The 26264-nt window shown below is 44.8% G+C and overlaps 1 protein-coding gene across 1 annotated transcript; it reads left to right on the top strand.

Moving 5' to 3' along the window:
* The first annotated feature begins 4379 nt into the window (after window positions 1-4379).
* CSRNP3 (cysteine and serine rich nuclear protein 3) lies at window positions 4380-24836 on the top strand. Its single transcript, XM_044418404.1, has 4 exons — window positions 4380-4557; window positions 18106-18365; window positions 21567-21863; window positions 23766-24836. The coding sequence occupies exons 1-4, from the start codon at window positions 4410-4412 to the stop codon at window positions 24834-24836; spliced, it is 1776 nt and encodes a 591-aa protein (XP_044274339.1). The 5' UTR covers window positions 4380-4409.
* Window positions 24837-26264: the final 1428 nt, after the last annotated feature.

The raw sequence follows: 26264 nt of genomic DNA, 5'->3' as shown, positions 1-26264 counted from the left end.
GCTGACATATACTGCATCTCTGTGCTGGCTGCTACTGAGCCGTATACAAGGTTTTGTTGCTGATGTACAGTAGGTTTGCATGATTATGGGGGAAAGGAAACCGCTGTGGCTGTTTTTGCTTTACTACCGGTGTGCTGGCCACATGCCACAAATTTGGTCTAATTACCCTCATAATGCATGGCTTCTCATGTCTTCCAAACTTGCCAAGGTGAATAATGGGATGTGTTTGGTGGGGGTGGTCTTCAAAGCCCATCCCCCAAAACAAGCCATGGGTACTTGGGTGGTTTCAAAGGCACCCTCTTCATGTCCCTCTCTGGGTTTGGATGACACAGGAAGGGGCACGTTATGAGGGTAATTGGGCAAATCATGCACTGAGTGACCGGTATGAATGTGGGCAGAGACAGGAAGTAACAACAAATGATCATGGAAACCTGGTCATAACAGAATAATTAGCTGACCGTATCTGAGGAGACCTTACTGGTTGTTCTGAAACCAATGGCATGTCACCTGGTAGCAGTACACAAGCAGGCCTCCTCAGTGGTGGCACCCATCCTTTGGAACACTTCCATGTATGATTTGAGAGACAGAAACTGTGCAAAGTTTAAATGTCTCTTGAAAATATGTTTATTTACACAGGCTTCACCTGACTAGTGACTTTATTACTCTAGTTAAGTATTTTAATATATCAAGTGGCATAGAAATAGTGTAGAGAGAGAGAGAGAGAGAGAGAGAGAGAGAGAGAACTGTTCAAGTCACTGTACAGTTATTCTGCTCTGCCTTTCAAAAAAAAAAACCCAGAACAGATTTTCCCCCACTTGTTGTTAGATTACATTTTGTGCATGTGCTCTCTCTGTGTCACACCTTTTCTCCTGATTCGCTTGTAGCTCACTGTGTTCTGGCCTGTGTAAGAAGGTTCTGTCTTGGTACAGGGATGCTTTGATGAACTCCAGTGTTTACGACCTACTGTACTAGTAATTCTCTGTAAAGATTTGCAAGTATACGAAGGTTTGAGAGTTTCTAGTTACACTGGCAACCATTTTGTATGAGTTGATTGACAATGCAGTTGTGGGTATATGTATCCAGAAGTAAGCCCTATTATGTATAAGATGTTTTAGCCTAGGAAAGTATTGTTTATTCAAATGGTGTTACTTATTCAAAACTGCATGCTTCCTCTCCATACGGCAGAGGTTTTGTCTTGGGGAAAGGTGTACAGAGGGCTGCAAAATAAAATCTATTATGTATGGTAATGCATTCAGATCTGGCATCTCATCCTGTGTCTGTTCAAGGTTGAGACCAAAGCAAGCCTTAGACAGAGTCAAAGTGCAATTGAATTAGGATGACCCAGTGAATAGACAGCTGATGTTTAAAGTTCCTGAGTAACAGTATTCAAGGATACTGTTTTCAGAAAAAGATGATGAGTGTTCAGCTTTCTTATCCCCAGATCTTTTTGACTGATGGCGATCTCTTCTTGCTTATAAATGTTGCAATATCCCATAATATTTATAGGTAATACAGAGGAAATCGGCCAGTTGTGAGCATGGAAAAGCCTCTGCTTGAGATGGCACAGTAGCTGTATGGTTGTAGCCTGCACTCATCCATGGTATGAGGTCACAATGCTCCCCGGTGTGGGTGGAGCTAACTTTTAAATTGGAATATTCAGCCATACATTTTCCCCACATACTGTGCAGTGTGAATGCACAGAACGGCATGGGCAGGACTCCAGGGTGCTAGCAAGGTGAGAGAATCAAACGGGGGATTTTATTGCTGGGAGAAATAGATGATCCCACTCAGCAACAAAATATGTGACTAATGAATCACACTGATTTATGTGATAGCAGCTTATAAAATGGGACCATATCAGAACCATCAAGCATGGTTCTGTTTCCCTCACTGGCAGTAGTGACGGAATATATTCTTTTAGTTCACATAACCGAATTGTTTCCCAACTAGCCAAGTCCTGGATACAAGTATCATCTTTATTTCCAAAAATGCCTCCAGGCTCCCAGACCAAAAGAGCAAGGCAGGGGGAAGACAAATATTTGCCCAAAATGGCAGTGTATCCTAGGTACCATTCCCACTCCTTCCAAAATTAGTGCCTTCCTTCCGTTTTTGCTTGCCTTTCTCCTTTTTCCCTTTTGTTCTCTCTTACTCCCGCTCTCGCATACCTTTCATTTATTGTCTCTACCAGGCTTTCCCAGCCTTTTGCTCCCTAGAGGTTTTGAACTTCACCTTTGAACAGCCACAGAAATAGGAATTCTATAAGTTATAATTTAATGTCTGGGAAGTTGAGGAAAGATCTCTCTCTCTCTCTCTCTCTCTCTCACACACACACACACACAGAGAGAGAGAGAGAGAGGGAGAGAGAGAGAGAATATTTAATCCCTCAGGCTGTCTGAGTATCAGGGTAGGCAGGCAATGCGCTCTGCAGGATCTGGTGAAAGCATTGCAACTATTTCTGCAAGCAATCATGCTGCTGCCTCTGTCTGTCTTTTATCCTCTCCATGTTTAGATTCAAAAAGAACATCTCTCTTCAGGGAGCCTGCTGCCTTGGGCATGCTGGGAACTGTAGGACCTTTCTCCTGTCTAAATATGCATAGGATTATGTCCTGAATGACCAGCTGGAAGTTGCTGGAACACTTTTACGCACCTTCCTCCTCCCAGTGCTTCTTGGGATTTGCAGTTCTGTGAGAAGAGAGGAAGATAGGCGGCAGCTGGGAGCTCCAGCTCCCAGGATGTAGTGCAGTCCGCTCCAACAATGAAAAACCACAGTTATGCACACAGCATCCCCCTGAAATCCCAGAGTATTGAAGGAGAGATTTGTAATTGGACAGAGATTTTGTAACTGAACAGAAGCTGACTCCTGGTCACACAGTATTACACTGCCTCAGGGATGTACTTGCCCTTTTGCACAGCATTTCTTGCATTGCTTGATATGTGCCTTATTGACCAGCTGGAAACATGCGTCGCTTCCTGCTAAGGCCTAACTAAGCATAATTTTTAAGGCCTAGAACAATGGGCATCTTTTTATACACATGCCACAATTCCATTACAATTCCACAATACTCAAGCACTCTTGGAAGTCAGAAGCCAAGTTTATATTTTAAGTCTGCAGCTACAGTTTGCTGTGTTTTCATTCAGGATTGCATGTAGCCTGAAGAAGAGCCTTACTGTTTGCTTTTTTTAATCATTTGCTTGGTCTTAGTGTATTGACTGAACCAGACTGCAGAAAGGCCTTTGCAAACTGTGACTTTTTCTTGGCAGCTATTGCATGCTATTCTTTGCTATTCTTCACAGCAAAAATGTCACAAAATAAGCATACAAAGGACCTCAGTCCCATCATTCCTTTGCAAATCTATGTACATGGAATCAACCCCTTTTCCTCTTAAGTACTAAGTTTCAAAAAATTCAATGAATAGAAGAAGATTGTTGGGAGTGGAATAGATCTGGACCAAGAAGTTAAGTGTGAGGAGGGAGGAGCAGCAATGAAAATGAAAGTGAAACTTTTTGAGCAGAATACTCCACAAGTCTTTGGATCTTTTTGTGTACAGCCTGAAGTTTATCATATTCTTCTTCCTCCAGATGAGAAGACCTATACTGGCAGCAGGCTGTCTAAAGAGACCCAGTTTGGAAATATTTTAATGAAGTTCTACCTACGGGTAAAGCAGGCATGTGCGCAAATTATGTAGAAAACCACAATTTAAATCTAGTCTGATTGACTCATGATTTAAATCAATTTAACTTAAGTCAAAACCACCTTGGCTGTAACTGTGCTCTATATTGGATCCAACAGATTTTGATAGACATACAGATACAGGGAATCAGGTTTCCATAAATGTCCTCAGACATCAGCTACGCTTTAACATCATATTCTTTCATCATGGAAATAGGTTTCTAGTCTGGCATGGGGATTTTTGTTTTCTGTTAATGTGTACTGTTTCCCATATCTGGGTCTTGCTTTCTCATCCTTTCCTGTCCTGTGTTGGAAGTTTTATGAAAACCTTTAATGGAGTGTGCCAAATTACTCAGAGATCTGTTATGTATAAGATTGATTTCTGTGATAATTCAACAACTGTATAAGTATTACTGATAGAGTCATAAGGTTTGATAAAGATTTCCAGACTTATTATAAAAAAAGTTTTACAGTGATTAGTTCAGTATCTGGATTTTCTTTGTGACCCCTTAAGCTTTGTAAGAAGCAAACAAAAAACCCTGTAAGCTTTTTTGGTTCAAGAATTAAAGCATCTGTCCTGTTTTCTGTGCAACTTATCATGAGAAACCGAGGGGTTTCGAGTATGAAAAGCCCATCTTAGAATGACTCCAAAGACCTTGATTGCCTGGTCTGCAGTCAAATGTTTCCATGCTTCATTGCACCTGTTTCTCTTGCAGGTACATGTGACAGCACTGCAGCTATGAGTGGAATTTTAAAGAGGAAATTTGAAGAAGTCGACGGCTCCTCGCCCTGCTCTTCCGTGCGGGAATCGGATGATGACGTTTCTAGCAGTGAAAGTGCTGACAGTGGTGACAGTGTCAACCCTTCCACTTCAAATCACTTTACCCGTAAGTACTACAGCCAAATAACCATGCACAGTAGACGGTTACGGCCAAACTCTGTGCTGAGATCTTTTCTTTCTAACTCTCTAAACCCAGTGATCCGTAGAGCATAAACTCCTTTCTTTGTTAGTCAACGGACCAGTCTGGCCCCAGACTTTGGTAGTTCACATTCTGAGTTTTGGTTGTAGCCTCCGAAATACACTCACGGGATACAGTGAGGCCAATGTCATTTGCACAGCATTGGGTGTGCCAAGCGTGGTTGTGGTCCCCATACTGAGCCAGTGTGGCGCAGTGGTTAAGAGCATGGGACTGGGACTCAGGCGATCTGGGTTCTAGTCCCCGCTCAGCCATGGAGCCACCTGGGTGACTTTGGGCCAGTCACAGCCTCTCAGCCCAACCTACCTCACAGGGTTGTTGTTGTTGTGGGGATAAGATGGAGGAGGAGATGTAAGCTGCCTTGAGCCCTTTGCAGGAAAAAGGCAGGATATAAATCGAAAAACAAATTAATTAAATAAATACATAATGTGAAGGTCTGTGTTGTGGAACATCTTGGGCGGCATCCTTCCTGATATTAGTGCTAACCTAGATTACACTGTGCTAGTGCCAGCAATCTCTAGCACAACACCAATCGCCTTTGCTTGTGCAACAGGTTACTAGCATTGTGCTAGCATTGTGCTGACAGTAGTGCACCGTAATGCATCGTGTTAGCACTAGTGTTCAACAGGATATGGCCCTAAGTCTCTACTGGGCCTGGGTTGATTTTGAGCTTTAGAACACTGCATGCTCTGGCATCAGGATGCCGTCATGCTGTTTCCCATATGAACCTGCCGGAGCATTCAGATCAGCAGCAGAGTCCCAGCTCTGTTGTCGCGTTGCTGTTAAATGAATTGTGGGCAGGCAGACACCAGGAAAGGACTTCTCTACAGTTAGGCAACTCCACCCCCCCCCCCCCTTTAGGCTATGGAAAGCCCTCCCAGGGAGAGTTGCATGACTTGCTCATTGCTTGTCCATTGACCTGCTCATTTCAATAAATGTTCAGTTGTTGATTGACTGCTTTAAAGAGAATGCTTTCCTTCAGATGCCATTTTGATGCTTTATGTATTTATATCCCACCATTTTTCCTCCAAAAAAAACTCAAGGTGGTTTACATAATCTTCCTCCTTTTCTCCATGTTATTCTCATCTGGTTTGCATCTGTGTCTGATTAGCACACCGAGTTTCTTTAGGGTAGGAAAAATGAGGAATTTAATTATGAAAGAGAAAGGAAGTGTGATTTTCTCTTTTGTGTTTGTGTTATTCCACAATACTACCATGCCCCCTAGAGGTTTTGTGGGAAAATGGTGCTCCTCATGTAGCTTTTGAATCTCAGTTATGTGATGAAACCCAAAGCAGATACAATGCATTAGCAACTAATGATCAGCCTCATGTAGAATAGCTCTTGATCATGTTGTGAGGGTCCTTGGGTGATGATGTAGAAATGTGGAAGAATCCTCAGATTGGCATTTATATAGGACTGCTTAGTTTTACCTGCTGGCTGTGCTGGGACTCTGTGAAATTTTACTGGTTTTGGTGTATTTTGTATTGCTTTTCCTTGGAGACCCTGGAGATAATTTGCTAAGTAAAATCAGTGAATTCTGAACTTCCAGGCTTCTTTGTATTCTGCGCACACTGATGTTAGCAGGGTGTGAGTAAAGCAATGCGATCCTCTTGTGCTGCTAAGACATCTTTATAAACACCAAGCGAGTGTAGTGGCGCATGGGATGATCTAAAAATCATGCAGCATATTCTGGTGCAGTACCAGAAGGCTTATTGTCTACCACCAAATTGAATACAGCTACTTTCCCCGCCAGCTGTGTTTTCAGGTTATATTGCAAAACAAAAGTATTATATTGTAGCTTCAAAATACATATGCTATGCAAAGCAAATTGCTTTCTCCTTAAAGAGGAAATGGAGAATATAATGTAATGAAAATACAAAATGGTTTTGTTTGTGATTTCTGCTACTGGATCCAGAAAAGCTTCCCTTCTCTAAGACAAGAATTTGTTGTTGTTGTTGTTGTTGTTGATGATGATGTTTTGTAGAGATTAGGGTTTGCCTCAGAGTAACGTAACTTTAAAGTGGTTGGTTTAGCTCACTCAAAAGTAATATTCGTGTAAAGAAATATAAATAAGTGTGTGGATGTGTAAGTGGAAGGAGAATACAGTTGTGTTTAGTGGCCACCATCAAACCTTCACCTGAATGGAAAATCACCTAGGGAGATCTCCGTGAATCTTTTTGGTTTAAAGTAAATTCACTGTCTCTCCTCATTTTTATTCTTTTATTTATTTATTTTTTGATTTATATCCTGCCTTTTTCCTACAAAGGGCTCAAGGCAGCTTACATCTCCTCCTCCATCTTATCCCCACAACAACAACCCTGTGAGGTAGGTTGGGCTGAGAGGCTGTGACTGGCCCAAAGTCACCCAGTTGGCTCCATGGCTGAGTGGGGACTAGAACCCAGATCGTCTGAGTCCCAGCCCCATGCTCTTAACCACTACACCACACTGGCTCTCCATCTATTCTTACACCCATGCTCTCCATCTATCTGTCTCACTCACTCCACAACTCTCTCACACACTGCACAAACACATATTGTACAACACCCTCCTCTCATGACACAGGCATCTTCTTAAGAGAAGTTGCTATGTGGCTTGAAAATTACTACCTAAATGAAATCAAATCTTGGTGTTAATTAACCACTAGGGAAAACAAATAGTATTTTTTCATTTGGAAGGCACGATTATTAATTATTATGATTATTAATTATATTTCTATAGTACCCAATAGCTGAAGCTGTTACTAACCTCAAGAAGAGCATCATTTGTAGGGACCCTTCTGTCTCACCCCTCTAATGTTCTGTACATGGGGACTCAGAACAGATATTTGAAACAAGGGATCCATCCCATGTCCTGGGAATAGGTACTCCAGAAATTGTGACATCTCTTAAAAGAAAAAACGCATGTCAAATTGAGGTCGGGTTAGTATCCTCTGTTACCAGAATTTACAAAACTGTACAACAGCATTTCACACTGCAAATGAAGTCCAGGCAAGGCAGAGACAGAAAAGAAATAACTTGTCTGGATTCTCACACCTACTGTTTTCTCTTTCTGTTGCTTAAATGGCACATCCACAAAGCCAGGTTTTCTATCCTTAGGTCTTGCGCGTGATTTGCATAAGGCAACACGTTCCAGGTTTCAGATTTGCTGCGCAGAAAACAAATAAATAATCCCTCTTATTTTCACATATTCTGGCTCTGTCAGGAAATAACCTTGGTGATGAGGTTGGGGGGGAGTTGGCACTGAGCCAGAAGCCTGCCTAGTGCTAAAGCAAAGCTGTTGCTGCTTCAGAAAGGGCCTTGAATGGGAGGCTCATCTGGTTATTAAAGCAGACAGTGGAGAGATATTTTCCCTCCTGGGAAGCAGTTACAAACCTCAGGCACTGAAGCGATGCGAGTGCAAGTGGCAATTGCATTTCAAAGCAGGCTGTGTCCTGAACTCGGAGAGTGAAACGCAGCCTGCATAAGTGAACTGAAGCACTTCGACTCTCTGACCTAGTCGCTTCTATTTAACATGACTTCCAACCGATGCCAGCGTTTTAAATGTACAGCTGAGCCATCAAAGCCCTCCAATTAATGAACAGTAGCCTGATAAACAAGAGCAAAGCTAGCCTAGCCTAGGTAAGTAGCAAAGTAAATCCTTCTATAATAAGGCGTGCTGAAATGTATTTTCGACTTCTGACCTCATCCATCTGCCTAATGGAATAATAGCCCTGCATAGGGTCTTTCTCATTCAGAAAAAGAAAAAGAGGAAAACATGGCTTGATCACACTTCAGTCGGCCGCTTTATTAGGTATATTTATTTGCCACCTCATAAAAAGAATTCTCTAGGCAACATACAAATGGAAAACCTATTAAAACACAGCTATAACACTCAGATTCAACATGAAAAATCCTAGCACAGCACAAAAAGAGAAGAGAAGCCAAACAGGAACAGTTGTGCTGCCTGTCGTAATTAGTTGGCTGTGCCAGCTTCTTTGAAACCATGTGAAAGTATGAGGGGCATAGCCGAGAGGCAGTGTGGTGCAGTGGTTAGAGTGTTGGACCAGGACTGGGAGATCGGGTTTTGGTTTCACTCAGCTAAGAAGCTCACTGGGTGACTCTGGGCCAGTCAAAATGCAGCCTAATCCGCCTCACAGGTTGTTGTTGTGGGGATAAAACTGGAGTAGATGAGAACTATGTAAGCTGCCTCAGGTTCCTGTAAGATGAGGTATAAATGTAATAACATTAATAATAAAAGCTAGAATAATTTAGATGGATAGAGAACAAAACTTAAGTGGTGCATTTATGGAAAGTGAAGGAAAGTGTAGGAAATGGTACAAGGAAAGAAACAGCACTGTAAAGCTGTTCTTTTAATGCTAAAACTTGATTCTCACATGCTTACATCGCTTGAGGACTGCAGCTCAGACTCCCAACTAGGTAGCCTTCAGAAGTTGTTAGGCAAATCTGTGGAGGAGAAGGCTAAGAGTCATGCATGACCTCAGGATCAGAGGCAACATGCTGGTGCGTATGCCAGTTGCTGGGGAGCATGAGCAGGAGGTGCTTTCACTCTCACGGGCTTTGCATTGGCGACTAGGTGGCTGCTGAGCTAGAGAGCCCTTCCGCCCGATCCAGGACTGCTGTTCTTGCATTCCTCACGCCAAGACATCAGTTGGAGTGGTGACTGAGCGATCACAGATATAAGGTTACGACTGCGTTACTGGGACTGTACCCTTTGCTTGTGTGCATCTATAGACGGGCTTCCGTGGGAAGCTCCACTGTGGCACAGTGGTGAGAATGTCGGACTGGGAACCCGGGAGGTCGGGGTTCTTTTCATGGTCTCTGTGCTTGCATGGAGCCTGTTTGGGATGATTCCATAGCTAAGACTTACTTGCCAGGAGCCCCTCCCCGGCCCCAGCCAGGCGTGAGGGAGGGGTTCCCACTCAGCACTCAGTTCTCCCTTGACTACCATCGTGCACACACCTGGAAGCCGTTCCTCTGCTACTCTCATTCCCATTCAGCCACAAAGCTCACCGTGTGACTTGCGGTCGGTCAGTCATTCCCAGCCCAGCCTACCTCACAGGGTTGTTGTGAGGACAACATGGAGCCATGTGCGCCGCCCTGGGTTCATCGCAAGAAGAAAAAGGGTGGGATAGAAGTGCAATGCATACATGAGGGACATTTGTAGATGTGTGGCACTCGCATGGTAGATTATACACTGTGTGAGACGAATGCAAGAAATTAGCATAGGAACACTGACAAAGAATAAGAGTGAACACAGCAAGGTTTAATTGACTGCAGAGGAGTACAGAAAATAATCGTGGGTTAATATACCATACCCTAGCACTGAGCCAGCAGACTATACCTAACATTGACAGTGAAGGAAGCACGAGTTAGGATTTCCAAGTGAGCAGAGAAGGCGCTGGTGAAAAGGGGATGAAGTCACTAAACTGCAAGAGGGGTGTATGAAGTTGATTGGCATGCAGACTATAAACATCTTTCTAGATGAAATGCTAATTCTGGGATTAAAAAGAACCCCCATGGGCTGTACAGTCTGGAGTCTGGCTATAAGCCTAGGCATACATGAACTCAGTGAGACTTACTTCTGAGTAAACATGTTAATGGTTGTGCCGTGTTAGAAATACATAAACTATTTTAAAGGCTAGAAAAATGACTATTTATTTGACATCACACAGGAAGTGAAACAGCAAGAATTATTAGCAAGTACAGAGGGATAAATTTTCTGTGGAATGGGCACCTTGTTTTATTTTCTTCTTCCATGCATCTTATAGGACAGTTGCAAATGTCAGTTCTCCGGTTCATAAACATTTCCCTATGTGTGCCATAAGTTTGTCAGTGGTACAGATCCTTGGTCATGGTATTTTTTTTTAATTGAATTGTGTTTTGTTATCATTTATATACCATCTAATATTTCAGTGATATCTCAAGATGGTATCTGAAGAGGGTTTTGTCCGCAAACTATTGTCAAAGGGGCCATGTTCATGGATAACATGATCCCCTCCATCCTTGAATAAGCCAGTGCCTGTTAGGTTGGGACTGTAAGCACTCTCCGAATTTTGAGTTGCAGGGATCCAAAATAAAAGCAGCTGCTCCATTTGAGCTGCACAGAGCTCAGCAGGAGTGCACGCGCTACAGCCCTGAGTTCTGCACCTTGCATCCTTCGGTTAATGGACCTTGGGTGGGAGAGGTCTCTGCTGAGGATTGGGGTAGACTGACCTGGGCTAGATGGGGAAATTGTCTCAATAGAAGGTCTCTGTCTCTACATAAAGAACAAAGCTGTTTTGGAGTAAGGGTTAAGGTGGTATCTGTTTTTGAGCGTTCCGTTGTTGTTTAATTTAGTGTACAATGGTAGCGTTTATTAGTGGTGTCCCCTGTACCCAAGCTTTACTTTCTAGGATGGTTGTTAAACCAGGCCATTTTTGAAAAGTGCGGTTTTGATCTGGATTACCATGATGTATTACTTGTGACAGTTCTAGCTCAACAGAGTTGATGGATACTGTGTGTGAAACCCACAGAGTAGGTGGAGAATGGCGGTAATTGTTTTCACTGTAGTGCCAAGGAGATGTTAAGGAAGAACACAAAGAAATGGGTTAGTGGCTACAAGAATCACATGGTCACCTGCTACAGTGCTTGTATGATAAATCCACAGCTGCTCAGGGTTACTTTCTCTAGCCTTGATGCTGTTTACCTCCCTAAAACATTGGAGACTGTGATAAAGGGATTGCTTTGCCCTCTTGGCTGTAAACCTGTGTGTACTCATAAGTCTCATATTCATTTTAATGTGTGTTTGACATGAGGACAGTAGCCAGGAGTGCTGAGGGAGGTGAAGGGCAGTTTCTGTAGCTAACTGAGCGACTTCTTTTTACAGTAAAAACGGGTGCTTGAAAAAGGTTAAAAGGCTTGACACGTCATTCATGCTAAGATGTGTGCAAATGAAGCAAACATGCTTTGCATTCCCGGCACAGATTTATTTTTAAGTGAACTGTGACTCTCCCCACAACCCCCACTCCCCAGTTGTGGAATTCCCTGAACTATTTTTGGAAAGATTTTACCTAAGGAGGATTATGTGCAAGGAGCTTCCTTCCATGAAGTCTGACTAAAGAGCTTGCTAACACCTGGAATCTCAGATAGGCATCTTTCTCAAGATCAATTCAATAGAGTAGATGTTTTGAAAATGGCAGATGTAGTTGCTTGGTGAAGCTAATAAAGTGGGAAACCACACCAGTCTGGATGGAAGATGCCAAGAGCCGCACTACCTACAGCTAATACCTGCATTTTTAGGAAGGGATCCGAGAGAGCCTTGATTTGGCAGTAGAGCCAAACAGTGGAACCTTATACTGACCAAGGGCACCGCCGGCTGTCATGGTGCAGCTGTGAGCCGGAACAAATAGCTGCCTGCCTGGTCCCCGAAGGCAGATGGTGGTGGCCTCCAGCTGACAGGGCGGGAAATGTTTGCAACTTGGAAGAGGCTTGATCCTCTTTCTGTTCCAGGTTGTTGATTTGTCACAAATGTCTTTATCTGGACTATTTTGCCAGATGGCAAGTTTCCGCATTTACCTACATGGTAGGCAAAGTCCATTATCAGACTCTGCAAAAGATCAGTGTATGGTTGCTTATATAATATAGTATTCTGCCTTCAGGAGGGTGGCTGGACAGAAAAACAGGCAGGATTTTCCCACCTTTAACAGATTTATTTATTAATTGTGTATTTATTATTTCTATTTGTATGCCACCACAATAGCAAAATAAATTCTAAAGTTAATAATACTAAAAACAGTCCCAAAACATCAATAATGCAAAACATAAACTAATTAAGGTCATTACAGCAAAATTTCGATTGAACAATTTAAAATAAAGAATACAAACTAAAATAAAACCAAAAGCCTGGGTCAAGTTAAAATCAAAATTACTGTTAAAATCAACTGTTAAAATACCTGGAGAAGAACAATATCTTGGCCTGCTGCCGAAGTGATAGGAGCGATGGCGCCAGGCACACCTCTCTGGAGGGCCTGTTCCAGAGTTGGGGCACAACTACAGAGAAGGCCAGTCCCCTCACCCCCTGGAAATTCCTCTTCCTACAGAACCCGTAGAGGTGCAGGAGCCATGTCCTCTTTTGCCACTGCCCACTCCAGATCCGAGAGGTCATCAGGATCCAACACTTGCCGTGTGTTCTGTGTGCTTATCTTCAGACCTCCTGCTCCTCCGGGAAGTTCAGTAAGTAATTGGAATGGCCACATCCCAGCAGGTTTCATGGCAGCTCACGCAGAGACACCCCACCGCTGGAGGATAACACAACCTGTGCTGAGCGTGAATTTCTCAGTAGCAGTATGGATGCTTGTTGCTTGTACACTCGGAAGCTCTGCTCCTTCACAGTTGTCCTTTGCTGAACCGGGGCAAGTGTGTAAAGACAATGTTCCAGGTTGCAGTTAAAAAGTAAAAGCAATGAAATAGTGGCTGTAATGTAATATAGGTCCTCTGTGACACTGTGCTCAGTTTTTATGACGCTAATGAAACAGGCCACCTGGAGGTATAAATGAAACCTATATATTAGAAAGAAATCTGCTTCCTGTAGTTAGAAAATATTGTATTGTGGTAGTATTATGGCTTAGGAAGGTGTTTCAGTTATTGGTACAAAAAAACAGGACTTCAGCTGTGCTGCAAGTAGGAAAAAATGTATACATGACAAACAGTGGTTTTCTACACTAATTTTGTCTAGAGTTGAAGTTCTATATTCTGCCTTGTGTTGCCATTGCCTTGGATTGTGTTGAATACATGGGAGAAGGTCAAACTGAGGATTTCACGCCCTCCTCACTTTTGTTACCAAGTTTTGCCGATCTTCTGTGCCCTGTGGCATGAGTGTGGCAGGAGGGTGAGCCCATGCTTCAGAAGCAGCTCAGGTTCCTCCCCTCTCTCTTTCAGACTACAGACAACTCTTTGACAAAAGCTCTTTGTTTTCAGTGTATATCCAGCCAGATATAGTCAGCAAAGAAAGAAGATCTGCACATGCACAGAACAGTTTGTTGAACCCAAACTAGAAACAATTTCCAAGAAACCTCCTTTTGAACAAACCTGGATCCCACCCCTCTGGACCTGCCCCTCTGGGGACAGGCAAGCATCCTGGCTGCATGCAGGCTCTCTAGTTGGCTACTGCTTCTCTCCTGATGCTGTGTCATGGGGTCAAGGATCGGACCAGACTCCTCCGGCTCTTCTCTCATGTCTCCACTGAGCACTTTCAGACCTTGTTGATTTGCTTGAACAACTGGAGACTGCAACCTTGAGAAACTCTCCTTCTCCTTCCATCTCTGGGTCTGCAGGCCTTTCTTCCCAGGCCTCATCCTGGCCCTGAAATGCATGCCAAAACCAACCCCCTCTTTCATTCCCAACAGGTAGGTTTCATGCCTTACATAACAACCATGGACTTGTTTCTGCTAGTATGTGGCACAACATAGATGGCAGGGTGCACTCTTAATTTGCTTGTGGTAAGCCAAGGAGAAAGTGACCTGGGTAGAGGAGTTTCCTAGAACTCCATGGGCAGCGCATTGCCTAATGGTGTAAGAATTGCTCTTGGATGCTTGAGCCCGAGCTTTCAAAATGGTCCCTTCTTAGAGACTGATGGATCTAAGAGCATTCCTTGACACTTTGAGGGATCCCCCAGCTCCTAGCCCTAGCAGTCCTTTTGGAGCTGCACTTGATCTGTGAAATGGTAGATGCCTCAGCCGGTTGACACAGTCTTTCCAAAATACCCTGTCCTGTGGTTCTCAGTCACCTCGATTTTCTCAGTGTTGGGTGACAAAGCATATAGGTAGATGGCTTGAGCATAAGGGAGGGAGACTTGGGACAGACCTGACCAAACACAGGATTGTTGTTGTTGTGTGGATAAAGTGAAGCTATGTAAATTGCTTTGGGTTCTTCAGGAGAAGAAAAAATGGGATGTAAGCGCAATGTAGTCATGGTAGGGACAGAGCCTGTTGTAAGGCCTAATCCATGTTGGTGATGGCACTGAAGGAATTGTTTTCCTTTTCCACCATCCCACCTGTATAGTGTCATCTACTGTTCCTCTGCAGGTGGTTATTGCCCATGCAGGAACAGATGAGCAAAAGTGGGCATGCGGTCTTTCAGAGACTTCTATCCGCCATTGGTGATCTTCTCATCGAGGAGCCCCTGAAAAGAACAGCAGCCTTTTCCAGAGCAGAGTTTGAAAATCACTGCTGTGTGTGGTGTTTAGCACTTTTGATCACAAAGCTTTCACCCTGTTGCTTAGTGGAGGGTGAAACCTACCTGTATCTAAAGATTTAAAAATTTGGTATTGCTCCCTATGGAGCAGGAGGAAAGGTCTGACGTGACTCCTAATTGCGTGAAACCATTTTTCACTCTCTCTGTACACCCGTTTGCTGCCACTGTTAAGATACACGGTTTCATGTTACAAAAGCTGCCAGCATCCTTTACCGTCATTCCAGTTTCCCCCCTTCTAACTGTTGCATTTCTCTCATCACACCTGTGTGATTGTCGCACCTACACTGCAGAGCCGTGGCCCGTCATCTGGCTTCATCATTTTACTGGTGCCACCGCCCCGTGAATCAGACGGATGGCTCTCATGTCTTCTAGAGTCAAGCTGCCGTGTTTGTGAGGCACACATTTTGCACTGCAGGCCAATTGTGTGGGCTGCCAAAAGCGCCCCGAGTTCCACTAAGAAGCATCTCTGAATAGCTGTAGAGGGAGAATTCAGTATTGTTTTGTGGCACTGTTTCAAAATTAATCTTAGAAGTGCATTTCAATTCCTTAAGAAGGGGGAACTATCCAAGTTATGTGAGAGGTGTGGGGAAGCCTTGGCCTTGATTGATTGATTTCTGGTGCAGCACAAGTCTACTTGATAAGGCAGTATATGGAGAGAAGAAGAGACAATCAAACAAGATAGGCATGAGTGTTACTTAAATTACTGTCCAATTGTCCTCAACATTGATAGCATTAATTTCTCACACATTGGCCCTTCCTGTTTTCTTAATGCGCTGTGGAACTAGGCCCAATCAAACTAAGAGTGTGCCAGGAGAAACTATTTATGATAGTTAAGTTTGCTTTGCTTAAATCTGGTATTTGTGTTGATATCCAGTCCAGGTCTATGGATGAGCAAGTACCAGAGGATTATTCTGGAGTGTAGCCTGATCAGTACTTTGGGTCTAAAGCTAGTCATTGTGCTGCTTAGAAATTGCACCCTTTGACTTTGAAGATCGTTTCCAGACGCTCAAACCAGAACTTGTCCTGGTTCTGTAGTGGTGCAAAAACTGCATTCTGTCTCTGCCACCCTTTATTATTGCTGTTTATACTGTCCTTTGTTGACAAAAGACCTACAGGTCCCAGCATTTACTACCTAGGCATGCTAGCTGGGGGATGCTGGGAGTTGCTGGAACTTTTCCTGTCTAAGCGTGCATAAGATTGCACGTTTCAGATGTGGTTTGCTCAATATATGGGTCCTGCTTAATCTCTGTGATCCATTCTGTCTCCTCCATTCTGCATATTTAAAACAGTACATGCTATGACTTCATTCAATGGATCATAGAATGGCCAGGCCTGGTTGCTATGTTCTTATAGGATAGCTTGATAATCAGTAGGATGTTGACATGATGGAAAGATTGCTCCACTCTCTTGGTTCATGGTTCTTTTGCCCCAAATATTGTTTGTGTGTTTTTCTTTCCCATGTCTACTGCCCAATATCCAGAGTGCTCTGGGTGTGAATGAGCCTGATTATAAGGTAAGCTTAAAATTTATTCATCCGTCAGTCACAACAGGTTCAATTGATGCAGCCAAAATAGGTCAAACACCATACCAAGAACTTTCACTGTGCTTTCCTGCAAAAGATTATATTCCATGAAGGCAAGTCACAGAGGAATTGTTGGGTGAAGAGGTATCAAAGATGGATGTGTGAATGAACTTTGACTGATGCTTGGCATTATGTATCTAAAAGGAAGTGTTGTTCTCCCTTAAGAACTTCTGGGGTATTTAGCAAGCTATCATCTTATGGGTGAAACAGCAGCGTCACTGATGTACTGTATGCCACTTCCTTTAGAAGCACAGGCTCCGTTTACTACACCACAGCACAATTCTTTTGTTGCTGGTGGAATTCTCTAGCACGTGAGCTGCTGAACAGCTTCTGAGTTGTGGTTGCTCTTCAGGGGAAGACAGTATTTGTGAGAACAGCTGCTGACACCCAAAGGAAGCGATTGCTCTGGTCAATGTTTGTAGGCACACCATGAATCTAAAAGATCCTAACGTAGGTGATGGAGCCTGTAGTTGTTTGAGAGACAGGCCAAAAAAGTCTAGTTGTTTGAGAGACAGGCCTGACCTGCGGCAGAAAATGCTACCAACTCACCAGGGTCGTCGTCCTCCTCCTCCTCCATCATATTATTATTACTCCTTTACTTAGTATATGATGATGGGTCAATTAGCTAAGCATCTACAGTGCTAATACAGAGTAGATGCTTGGCTGCTTGCAATTGCTAGTTTGTTCTGTTCATTTTTGCACGCTTATCCAGTGTGCACTGCAGAGGGTGAACCAGCTCCACGCACATGCAGACCAGCTGGAGTTCGGGTTGTCAGCTCATCCGGGCTTCTTCCATCAATGCACCTTGCCTCACACCTGGGCAGGTCCAGCATCAGCTCCTGCTCTCCTCCCAAACGCAGCTAGCTTTTCCCACCCATTTATCTACCCTCAGTATTACGTACATGCTTTTGAACGGCTGGTTGGGCAGGAGCTAGAGGCGAACGACGGGATCTCACACCATCATGTGTGCTGGGCTCAGACCACCGGAGTGCCGTCCATTTCTGGTCGGCGCATCCAGCATCATTAAGCCGCTGCACCATGCGCCTCCTCAGGCCAGGGCACTTCCAGTTACCCACGCAGACCTTGAACAATTCCTTATTGCCCTGGCCCCTCCATGCATTGCCTTCATGCTGTCAGGATGTCAACTGAGCTCCTCAGGGAAGAGTCCTGTCTGTTTAAGTGCTCTGGAAGACAGCCTCGTGTGCTGATGGAACAACAACAATCACAACATTGATTGCTGCATTAAATAATGGATGAACCATGAGAGTTTTAAAACGGTGTATCTTTTTGCTTTTAGAAAATTATTAATTTGATTTAGTGTGTGTGTGTGCACACGTACGCTTATGCATCTACATGTCTGCATTTGTCATGTCAGGCTTCACTTAGAGCATTCCCATCTGTCTCAAGGAAGGGAATGCCTCTTCTGAAACGGCACCTTCCACCTGCAGTTTTTAATATCCCAATAATTCCCTGCCCTGCCTTTCCTCCCTTGAAATTAGGCCTGTTCTTACCACCTGCACTCTCACCCCGCAGCCCTTTCCCCATGCAGAGAAGCCCTGCCTCAGCTTGCATAGAGGACGGCACCAGACAAATCTGTGAGGCGGGAGCATGGCTTGTATTCAGGCTTCTCACTTGCTTTCATTCCAGCTTCATCGATCCTGAAGAGAGAGAAACGGAAGCGGACGAAGAATGTCCATTTTAACTGTGTTACGGTGTACTACTTTACGAGACGGCAGGGCTTCACGAGCGTCCCTAGCCAAGGAGGCAGCACCCTGGGCATGTCCACGCGTCACAACAGTGTGCGCCAGTATTCCCTTGGAGAGTTTGCCATGGAGCAAGAAAGGCTCCATCGAGAGATGCTGCGGGAGCATCTGCGAGAGGAGAAGCTGAACTCGTTAAAACTCAAGGTAAAGACACGGCTCAGGATCCCTGTGTCAGCTGCGGCCTGGGCAGGGAGCATTAACAGTGCCATTGGCACCCAGCAGCCTTGGCAAGGCTGCATCTCCACTTCTGATATGGCCGCAGTCCCATTGTCCAAACAAGCTGGCGCCTTTCCTGCTTCTCACATTAACTCATCAGATTGTTAATCGGCTTCCACCTGAGCTCTTTAAGGCGATAGCCTCTGTCCTGCTATGGCAGCAATTCATTAAACCCCATCCACATTCCCGCTTCGGTCGGGATTCAAATGTGGTTTAGCAAGCTGCTGGGCGTGGTGGTTTCTGCACAAGCGATTTGGGGCAGAGGGGAAGGAAGTGCTTTCCGTCCCTTCAGATCAGTGGCACTTGGGGGCAGCCTGCTGCTGAGGAAATACAGTGGCCAATTGTACGTGTTCTGCATGAAGCCGAGTTGCAGAAAACCCTGAAGTGGGCTTGCTCCTGTCTGTTTTTACCAGGGTCCCTTCCCACCCTCTAGGAGGTTATGAGTAATGGACATCCCTCCATGTGGGGGAGATACTGTTGTCTGGATGGACCTCCATCACCTGTGTTCCTGTAGTCTATTGTTTTGCAGGCCCAGGTTAGTGGCAAAGGCCTAGAGGCAAGTCACATGCACCAGGGTGCAGAACTTCAGGCCAGGCTGTCAGGCTGCTTCTCCAGGGGTCCCTGGACAGCTCTCTAGGGCCTTGCCCCTTTCCCTGGTGTTGGCTCTTTCCCTCCACCCAGGTTTGATGATTTCCTGCCTTCTTTGCACCAAACCCCCCATTTTAAAATGTAGAAATACTTACTGGTTTTAAGCTAAATACACTGACATTTTTATCTGCTGCCTCCACTGGAGCCTTGCCCTGAAAGCTGCTCCAGAATGAAGTTTGCTCCTCATGCTAAAAGTAGCTTTGCACTCCTCTCAGGGCTCTGTGGGTCACCAGTGGCTTAAGCCTGGCTTACTCTCATCCTCACATTCTGGAAGAAGGCTAGGCAGTCAGTGGTTCTGTCACCCTCACCAGCATGACTTTGCCAAGAATCCTGACGGTTTGCTTTTCTGAAGTGTCTCTTGTGTGTTTTTGCCCTTACCTGTATGACGCAGGTTCCCTTCTCAGGAATTCCCTGTCGTTTTGTAATTCTGTGCCCTTCTACCCTTCTTTCTGGGCAGGGCTGCATGTCAAGTGATAGATGAGAAATGTAAGCGCAATCCAAGGGGGAAGGCCTTTTCCTCATGTGCTTAATCTGAAAGAGAGGCACAACAGCTGAGCACGAACCAGTCCAGTAGTACTTAAAGCACTGCTCTCAGAAACTGTTTTGAAACAAATCACATCCAAAGTATAATTGAAGCTGGCTATCTGCTCGCTTCACTCAGAAGTAACAGAATCAACCCTACATGGTCTGTATCGCTTGGACCCGCTGCTTTGGCAATGCTGGGAGAAAAGTTGATCAGAAAACAAACTTCCAAGTTGTTTACAGACTATAATCACTTCTCTGCAGCAGACTGTTTGGGAGCGCCCCCTACTGACCATGTAACACATGACACATAGAAAGGAGAGCACCTTTGTGGATGAATCAAAAAATATTTTTACTCAAGTTTCAAACTGTACAGTACTCCTTTCCAGCAAGACAGCTTTCTGCATTCCATTATCCCCACTAGAGGCTGGAGCTCCCAACTAATAAAGCAAGACTAAAGCAGGATAAAGAACCTAGACACCCCTCCCCCCCTGAGGTTATGGAATTCCAAATTCCATCAGCCCCAGTCAGTATGGCCCATTTGGAGGGTTGCATATACCTCACTCTAGGCTAAGGTGTTCGGATCTTAAAGGGGGGAAGTAAACAATAAAGCAAATGTATGATAGAGGTTATATACCTAGGTAATTGTTCTCCCTTTCAGAATAGGAGCTTATACTCCTTTCGGGACCAGGTCAAAACCTTTTTATTTAACTGGTATTTTAAAAACTAGTATTTAATGTAACAGTCACGTTTTATTGTTTATATGTCATTTATTGCTCAGATTGTTTTAATGTATTTCATTTTCTTGACTGTTTTTAATGTATCTGATTTTTATTTATTGTGAGCCATCCCGAGATGCCTTGCATAAGGGACAGCATACAAACGTTTTAAATAAATAAAATAAAAGAACTCCCTCTCCTCCCCAGTGGCACTGATTTGAGAAGAATTCAAGATAGATGAAAGAAAATACTTCTTCAAATGCCTAACTAAAAGAATGCCATCACTTATAGAAATGGCCGTCATCTTGGTTTTAAGCAGGAGCAGGTAGATAGATAAATGGCATGTACATCTCTCAAGCAGTTATTAGCTGTGATAGATAAATAGAACCTTCATGTTCAGAGGCCGTATACCTGAGTGAGGTGCTGCGGGGAAACAACAGGTCAAGCCACCACCTGTATGCACTGCTTGTGAGCATCCTGAGAACATCTGCCTGGCCACAGCTGGCCTGGGTAGATCTTCCTTGTAAGCCAAACAGTAATCTGGCAGGATGTACAAGTGATTTCCTGTTCTCCTCCTGGCACCTGAGTTCAAAGTCTAGACACTGCTAAGCATTAGATTAAATTGGCCCCTGTCTCCAGAAATATGATAATAAGCAAGCAAGGAAGAGACAACCCTGGATAACTTCTTGTACAACTTTCTGTGTGATTCTGGAGATGTCACATCCATTTACCTACCTGCCATGGCCTTCCTTGTGTTAGTTGCATCTAAAATATCTGCAATATGTTAGTGACTTACTTGCATCCACTGAAACTTCATTAGTATTGCTCCAGTGAGTCGCTGTTGTATCTTCAGCTACCTTCAGACAAGGGCATTGATCCCTGCATAAGCATCCCCTGTGAAAAGCAGGAACTTTATTTTGGATTCATCCCAAAAAATAGACTAAAGTCCTGCTGCCACTTAGAATAGACAATATTGGGCTATGTGAGCAGATGGCCTCACACAGTAGAAGGCCACATCCTGTGTTCAAACGTAGCGAAAGAGCAAGAGTTCTTGAAACAAACTAGTCCTTTTAAATATCTCTGTGGGTTCCTGAGCAGCTGAAAGGCAGTTCCACAGAGATCTGCACATTCCCCTTGACTCTGGAGGATGTGGCTGTGTTGCGTTTTTAAATGGTTTCTGAGCCAAGAATGCCTCTTCCCAACAAAGCTCTGACGCCTCTCCCACAACCGTGTCTTACAGATGACTAAAAATGGCACAGTGGAATCAGAGGAAGCAAACACTTTGACGCTCGATGACATTTCTGACGATGATCTAGATCTTGACAACACAGAAGTAGACGAGTACTTCTTTCTACAACCTCTGCCAACCAAGAAGCGAAGGGCGCTGCTGCGGGCCTCTGGCGTCAAGAAGATCGATGTGGAGGAGAAGCACGAGCTGCGAGCCATCCGCCTTTCGAGAGAGGACTGCGGCTGCGACTGCCGAGTCTTCTGTGACCCCGAAACCTGCACTTGCAGCCTTGCAGGCATAAAATGCCAGGTGAGAGCTGGGCTGAGATACTTGACTGGTGGGGGTGGGAGCGGAGAAGAGGGGCACCGAAGCATCATTCCAGAGATTGGGTTGAAAAGCAGGGCAAAGAGCTGTCCTTACATGTGACCCGGCCTCCCCAAACAATCAGAAAGTGGAGGAGTGACGTCTTAATAGCAGCTTTCCTCAGCCAAGTGCCTTCCAGATGTTCCGCACTTCAGCTCCCATCAGCCCCAACCAGTGTGGCCAGAGGTCAGGTATGGTGGGAGTTGTAGTACAGAATATCTAGAGGGGAAGGTTGGTCTATAATATTGGTTTCCTGCTAGTGAGGGAGCACCCTGGAAATGGAGGACATCTTATTAATATCCATCCACTTGAAAATATGTAGGCAGAGGATGTTGGAAGCAGACAAATTCCTAAAGTAGGAAGGACAAGGCTTGCTAAGAACCGTAACAAAGTCCTGGAGCCCAGCGCTCCTAGCTGTATATCCCTATTTTAGCAAGTACAGCTAAATGCCCAGTTCTTTCCTTGTGTGTTTGCCTGAATTCAAATGGCCACATGCCATTGTTCCGCTCCTCCCACTTGGTCATTCCACAGGCAGACAGTGATTTCTAGCTATTTTAGACTTTTAATCTCTCGTTGGTCAGCTCATGCCCAATTGACAGCCACTTTACATGGGAGGGTGGGTTGGGGAAGTAAAATGCCAGGTTGTCCACCACTTCAAAAGCCCTGCTAGTTTTCCCTGGCTAGGGTGGGAGAAGGGAGTTGGCTTTACTGGAATTTTGGGAGCTTTTCTACACAAGGCATTTATTTTTGTGCCTGCTGGTGATTTAGTTTATGGCATCCCTCAGGGCCTCACTCATGCTTCCTAGACATTTGGGGACTGATTGGGGAAAATCTGGTATTTCGGGAAATGGTGAAATGAAATGTTAGTATAATCGTGTCATTCTGTGATATCACAGCACCACCAAGAGGCCATATAGCAGAGCATACGGAAAGTCAGAGAAGGGAAAAGCCTGGGAAAAGAGTATGTAGAGGATGCGGCCTCCATCCTGTAAGAATCTGGAAGCAGAAGAAATGGCTAAGTTGTGGGTTAAAAACCTCCTCTAGAAAAGCTACTACTCCAGTGGATCATTCTTTTTTTAACCCCCACCCTTGCAAGCAGTGAGAGGCTGTTCTGGAAACCACTTTAGTAACTGGAGGGATGTCAGATCTAGTGGGTTCAGAGTTGCCCCCATCCCACCCTCAGAACGCCCTGGTTTGGGGGCTACTGCTGGTGGTAGCTCTCTGTCTGCAGAGCTTTCCATGGGTGCAACAAGGGCCTCCCCAGCAGCCATGCCCCCACCACGGTACTGCTCTGCCGCCTATCATATTTGAACCCCGCCTGCTGACAGACCTCGCTTTGGAAACAGCGATCACATTCATAACAGTGCAATATCACTATCTGAATTTTTAAAAATAATGTTCCTCTCCAAATTTCTACGGCGTTTTAGATCTCAGAGATGGGTGTTCAGTCAACGATATCCCTGCATTCCTCACAGGCCAATGAGCTTTGTGGCGTCCTATGCATCTGGCGGCTTTATGCTGTGAAAGCCTGGGAAAACAGCCGTAATTTTCCCTTTAAAACTTCACTGCCTCTCAAGCAAGCAGTCAGCATTTACATCTGCATTGTTGTCTGTGCCTTTGACAGAGCTATTGATTTTAAGGATTTTCCTATTTTGGCTTAGTTTCGGCCAGACATTGGAGCAGTTTTTATTTCATCTATTTTATACAATGCCCTACAGCCATGCTTCCAAGTTGCCAACTGAAGGCCCTTGTTTTATGGCCAAGTTCTAGTTTGTGCAGGGCCTGGCGTATGATTGTCTTCTCCACACCCAGGGCACGCCCTGTTAATCCATGGTCTCTTTTCTAAAGGTGGATCGAATGTCTTTCCCATGTGGTTGCACTAAAGAAGGATGTAGCAATACAGCAGGCAGGATTGAATTCAACCCCATCCGTGTCCGGACTCACTTTTTGCACACCATCATGAAACTTGAACTGGAGAAAAACAGGGAGCAGCAAGTCCCGGCACTGAATGGCTGCCATGGGGAGATCAGCGCTCACAGCAGTTCAATGGGGCCCGCCGCCCACCCACGAGAGTATTCCGTTCCAGACACCTTTGAAATGGAAGCAGAACCTCGGGCGACAGTGATGCATCTGCAGTCAGCTGACGACTTGGACTGCCCAGGGGAGGAGGAGGAGGAAGAGGAGGAGGAGGAAGATGCTAGCAGCTTCTGCAGTGGAGTTACTGATTCCAGCACACAGAGTTTAGCGCCCAGTGAAACAGATGAAGATGAGGAGGAGGAGGAGGAAGATGAGGAGGAGGAGGAGGAAGAGGAGGAGGAAGAAAAAGTTGATGAATTTGTGGAAGGATTGGGTGCTCATACCGACATGGTACAAGCACTTCCTTCCGTCCTTTGCTATTCCGATAGCACCACCATGCATGAAAACCACTCCAAGGCCTCCTCCTACTTCGCCAACTCTTCATCGCTGTATTACCAAATAGAGAACCATGGCCCGGGCACGCCTAATCAGATGCGCGAGACTTATTCTGAAAGGGATACTGTTAAGAATGGTAACCTTTCCCTGGTGCCTTATAATCCCACCTCGGAACAGTTTATTGACTACACAAGGCAATCGGAGGAAAGTTACGGCAGCTCACTTTATCCTTCTTTGAATCCGTCTGTCATAGTGTGCTGTTCATCTTCAGAAAACGATAACGCCGGCCCATGTAGCGGTTTATACGCGGAACACCGGCCACGGCACTCCCAAGTGGAGTTTCCCTCGTACTTGAAAGGCCCTGCTCAAGATGGATTTGTTTCCGCTCTGAATGGTGGCGCTCACCTGCAGGACCATCCTGCCGAGAAGTCACTCAGCCTCTCGGAAAAGAGCAGACTGCATGACGAGTGTATCAAATCACCTGTCATGGAAACGGTACCTGTTTAAATTATTTTAGGACTGACTCCCTATGTTTAAATGCACTCTATTTGAAGTGGATTCCCTGGAACCATTTTCCCCCCCTTAACAATGTAGGTGAGGGGGATGGACTGTGGTTAATGTCTCGATTTTCGTTTTCCCTTTCAAGCTATACTGGTTGTAGCCATTGCACAAACACAGTTCGTGTACAAAGTAAAATTTAAAGGAAAAAAAATCAAATGGTCTTTTGATAGAAAATACCTAGATTTAAAAAAACAAAAGCAAAACTTTAAAAAAAAGACAGCAGCCTACCTGTCAAACTATGTGAAGCTGGACTCTCCTACACCAAGCTTCTCATTTTATTGTCGGGCCTGTGCAAGATAATGAACCGATTATACTTCATGTTTAGAGTACTAAATTTTCACACCTATTTGACGATATGGTGACTTTTTAAATGTAGATGTGATGACAGAAAACCTGAATTGTTTGGTTTTAGTGTATATTTTATTTATTATAGCTTAGTAGTCCTGTCTTGATAAAAATGAACAGCATGTTCATTGGAGCCGACCTTCTGAGCAGAACAGCACAGCCACTGCAACTTTCTTCAGGCAAGCTCTGTGTACACCTTTTGTGAGGCTGTCTAAGCTGCCATGAACTCACCCGCCCTTTGGCCTTCCCAAGGGTCTGTTCAGATTTACAGCTGTGAACCTAGGGACAGCCCAGGAATGACTGTCAGCTGGGCCAGCTTCTCTCATTTCAGTGGCATGTCTGTGGAGCTCTTGTCGGAGTTCCTGCTTAATCTTCCAAGAAAGGAGTAAAGGGCATGCAGGAGCTCCACCTTCTATACGTACATTTTTGAGAAAGATGAAACGTAGGACAATCCTGTTTTCAAATAATGACACCCACATAATCAGGAAGCTGGGCAGAGTCCAACAAAATTTAGTTGCTTCTAGTTCATGTGTTATGGAGGGCGTATCATTCCATTTCCTCTTCAGAGGGAATGCCCAATACTAAAAATGACCACTATCCAACCATCTTTCATATCATTCTCCTACTGTCTGCCACACACACTGGTCAAGCAGGGAACTTGCTTACCACCAGCCCCTTGGTCCCAGTAGCTCCTTCCCATCTTAAGAGACTCTTTATTCTGTTAATGGAAGAACTGGCTTGGGCCCTATGAGTAATATATGGTGGTGCAGTTACTGGCCCGGCACTCTTAATTCAGGGGTGGGCAGTTTTAGGAAGTCAGGGCAATTTTTGCCTCCTTGTCCCCTCACGGACTGCACTCACAGAGCTGCCGCCGTGCAGGATTCTGTGCTGGTGCGGGGCGGGTTTTCACAACAGAACCCCATGGCGGCCACATTCAGTTTGAAAATAAGCTGTACGTGGCCCGTGCAGCTGACTGACGCCCAAAATCTTTGGAAAACCAGTAGTGTTTTTATCACCATTTATTTTAGC

Source organism: Varanus komodoensis, unplaced genomic scaffold (assembly GCF_004798865.1).
Source record: "Varanus komodoensis strain SLA01 unplaced genomic scaffold, ASM479886v1 scaffold9, whole genome shotgun sequence".
NCBI lineage: Eukaryota > Metazoa > Chordata > Lepidosauria > Squamata > Varanidae > Varanus > Varanus komodoensis.
This window is presented reverse-complemented; position numbering and strand designations above follow the sequence as displayed.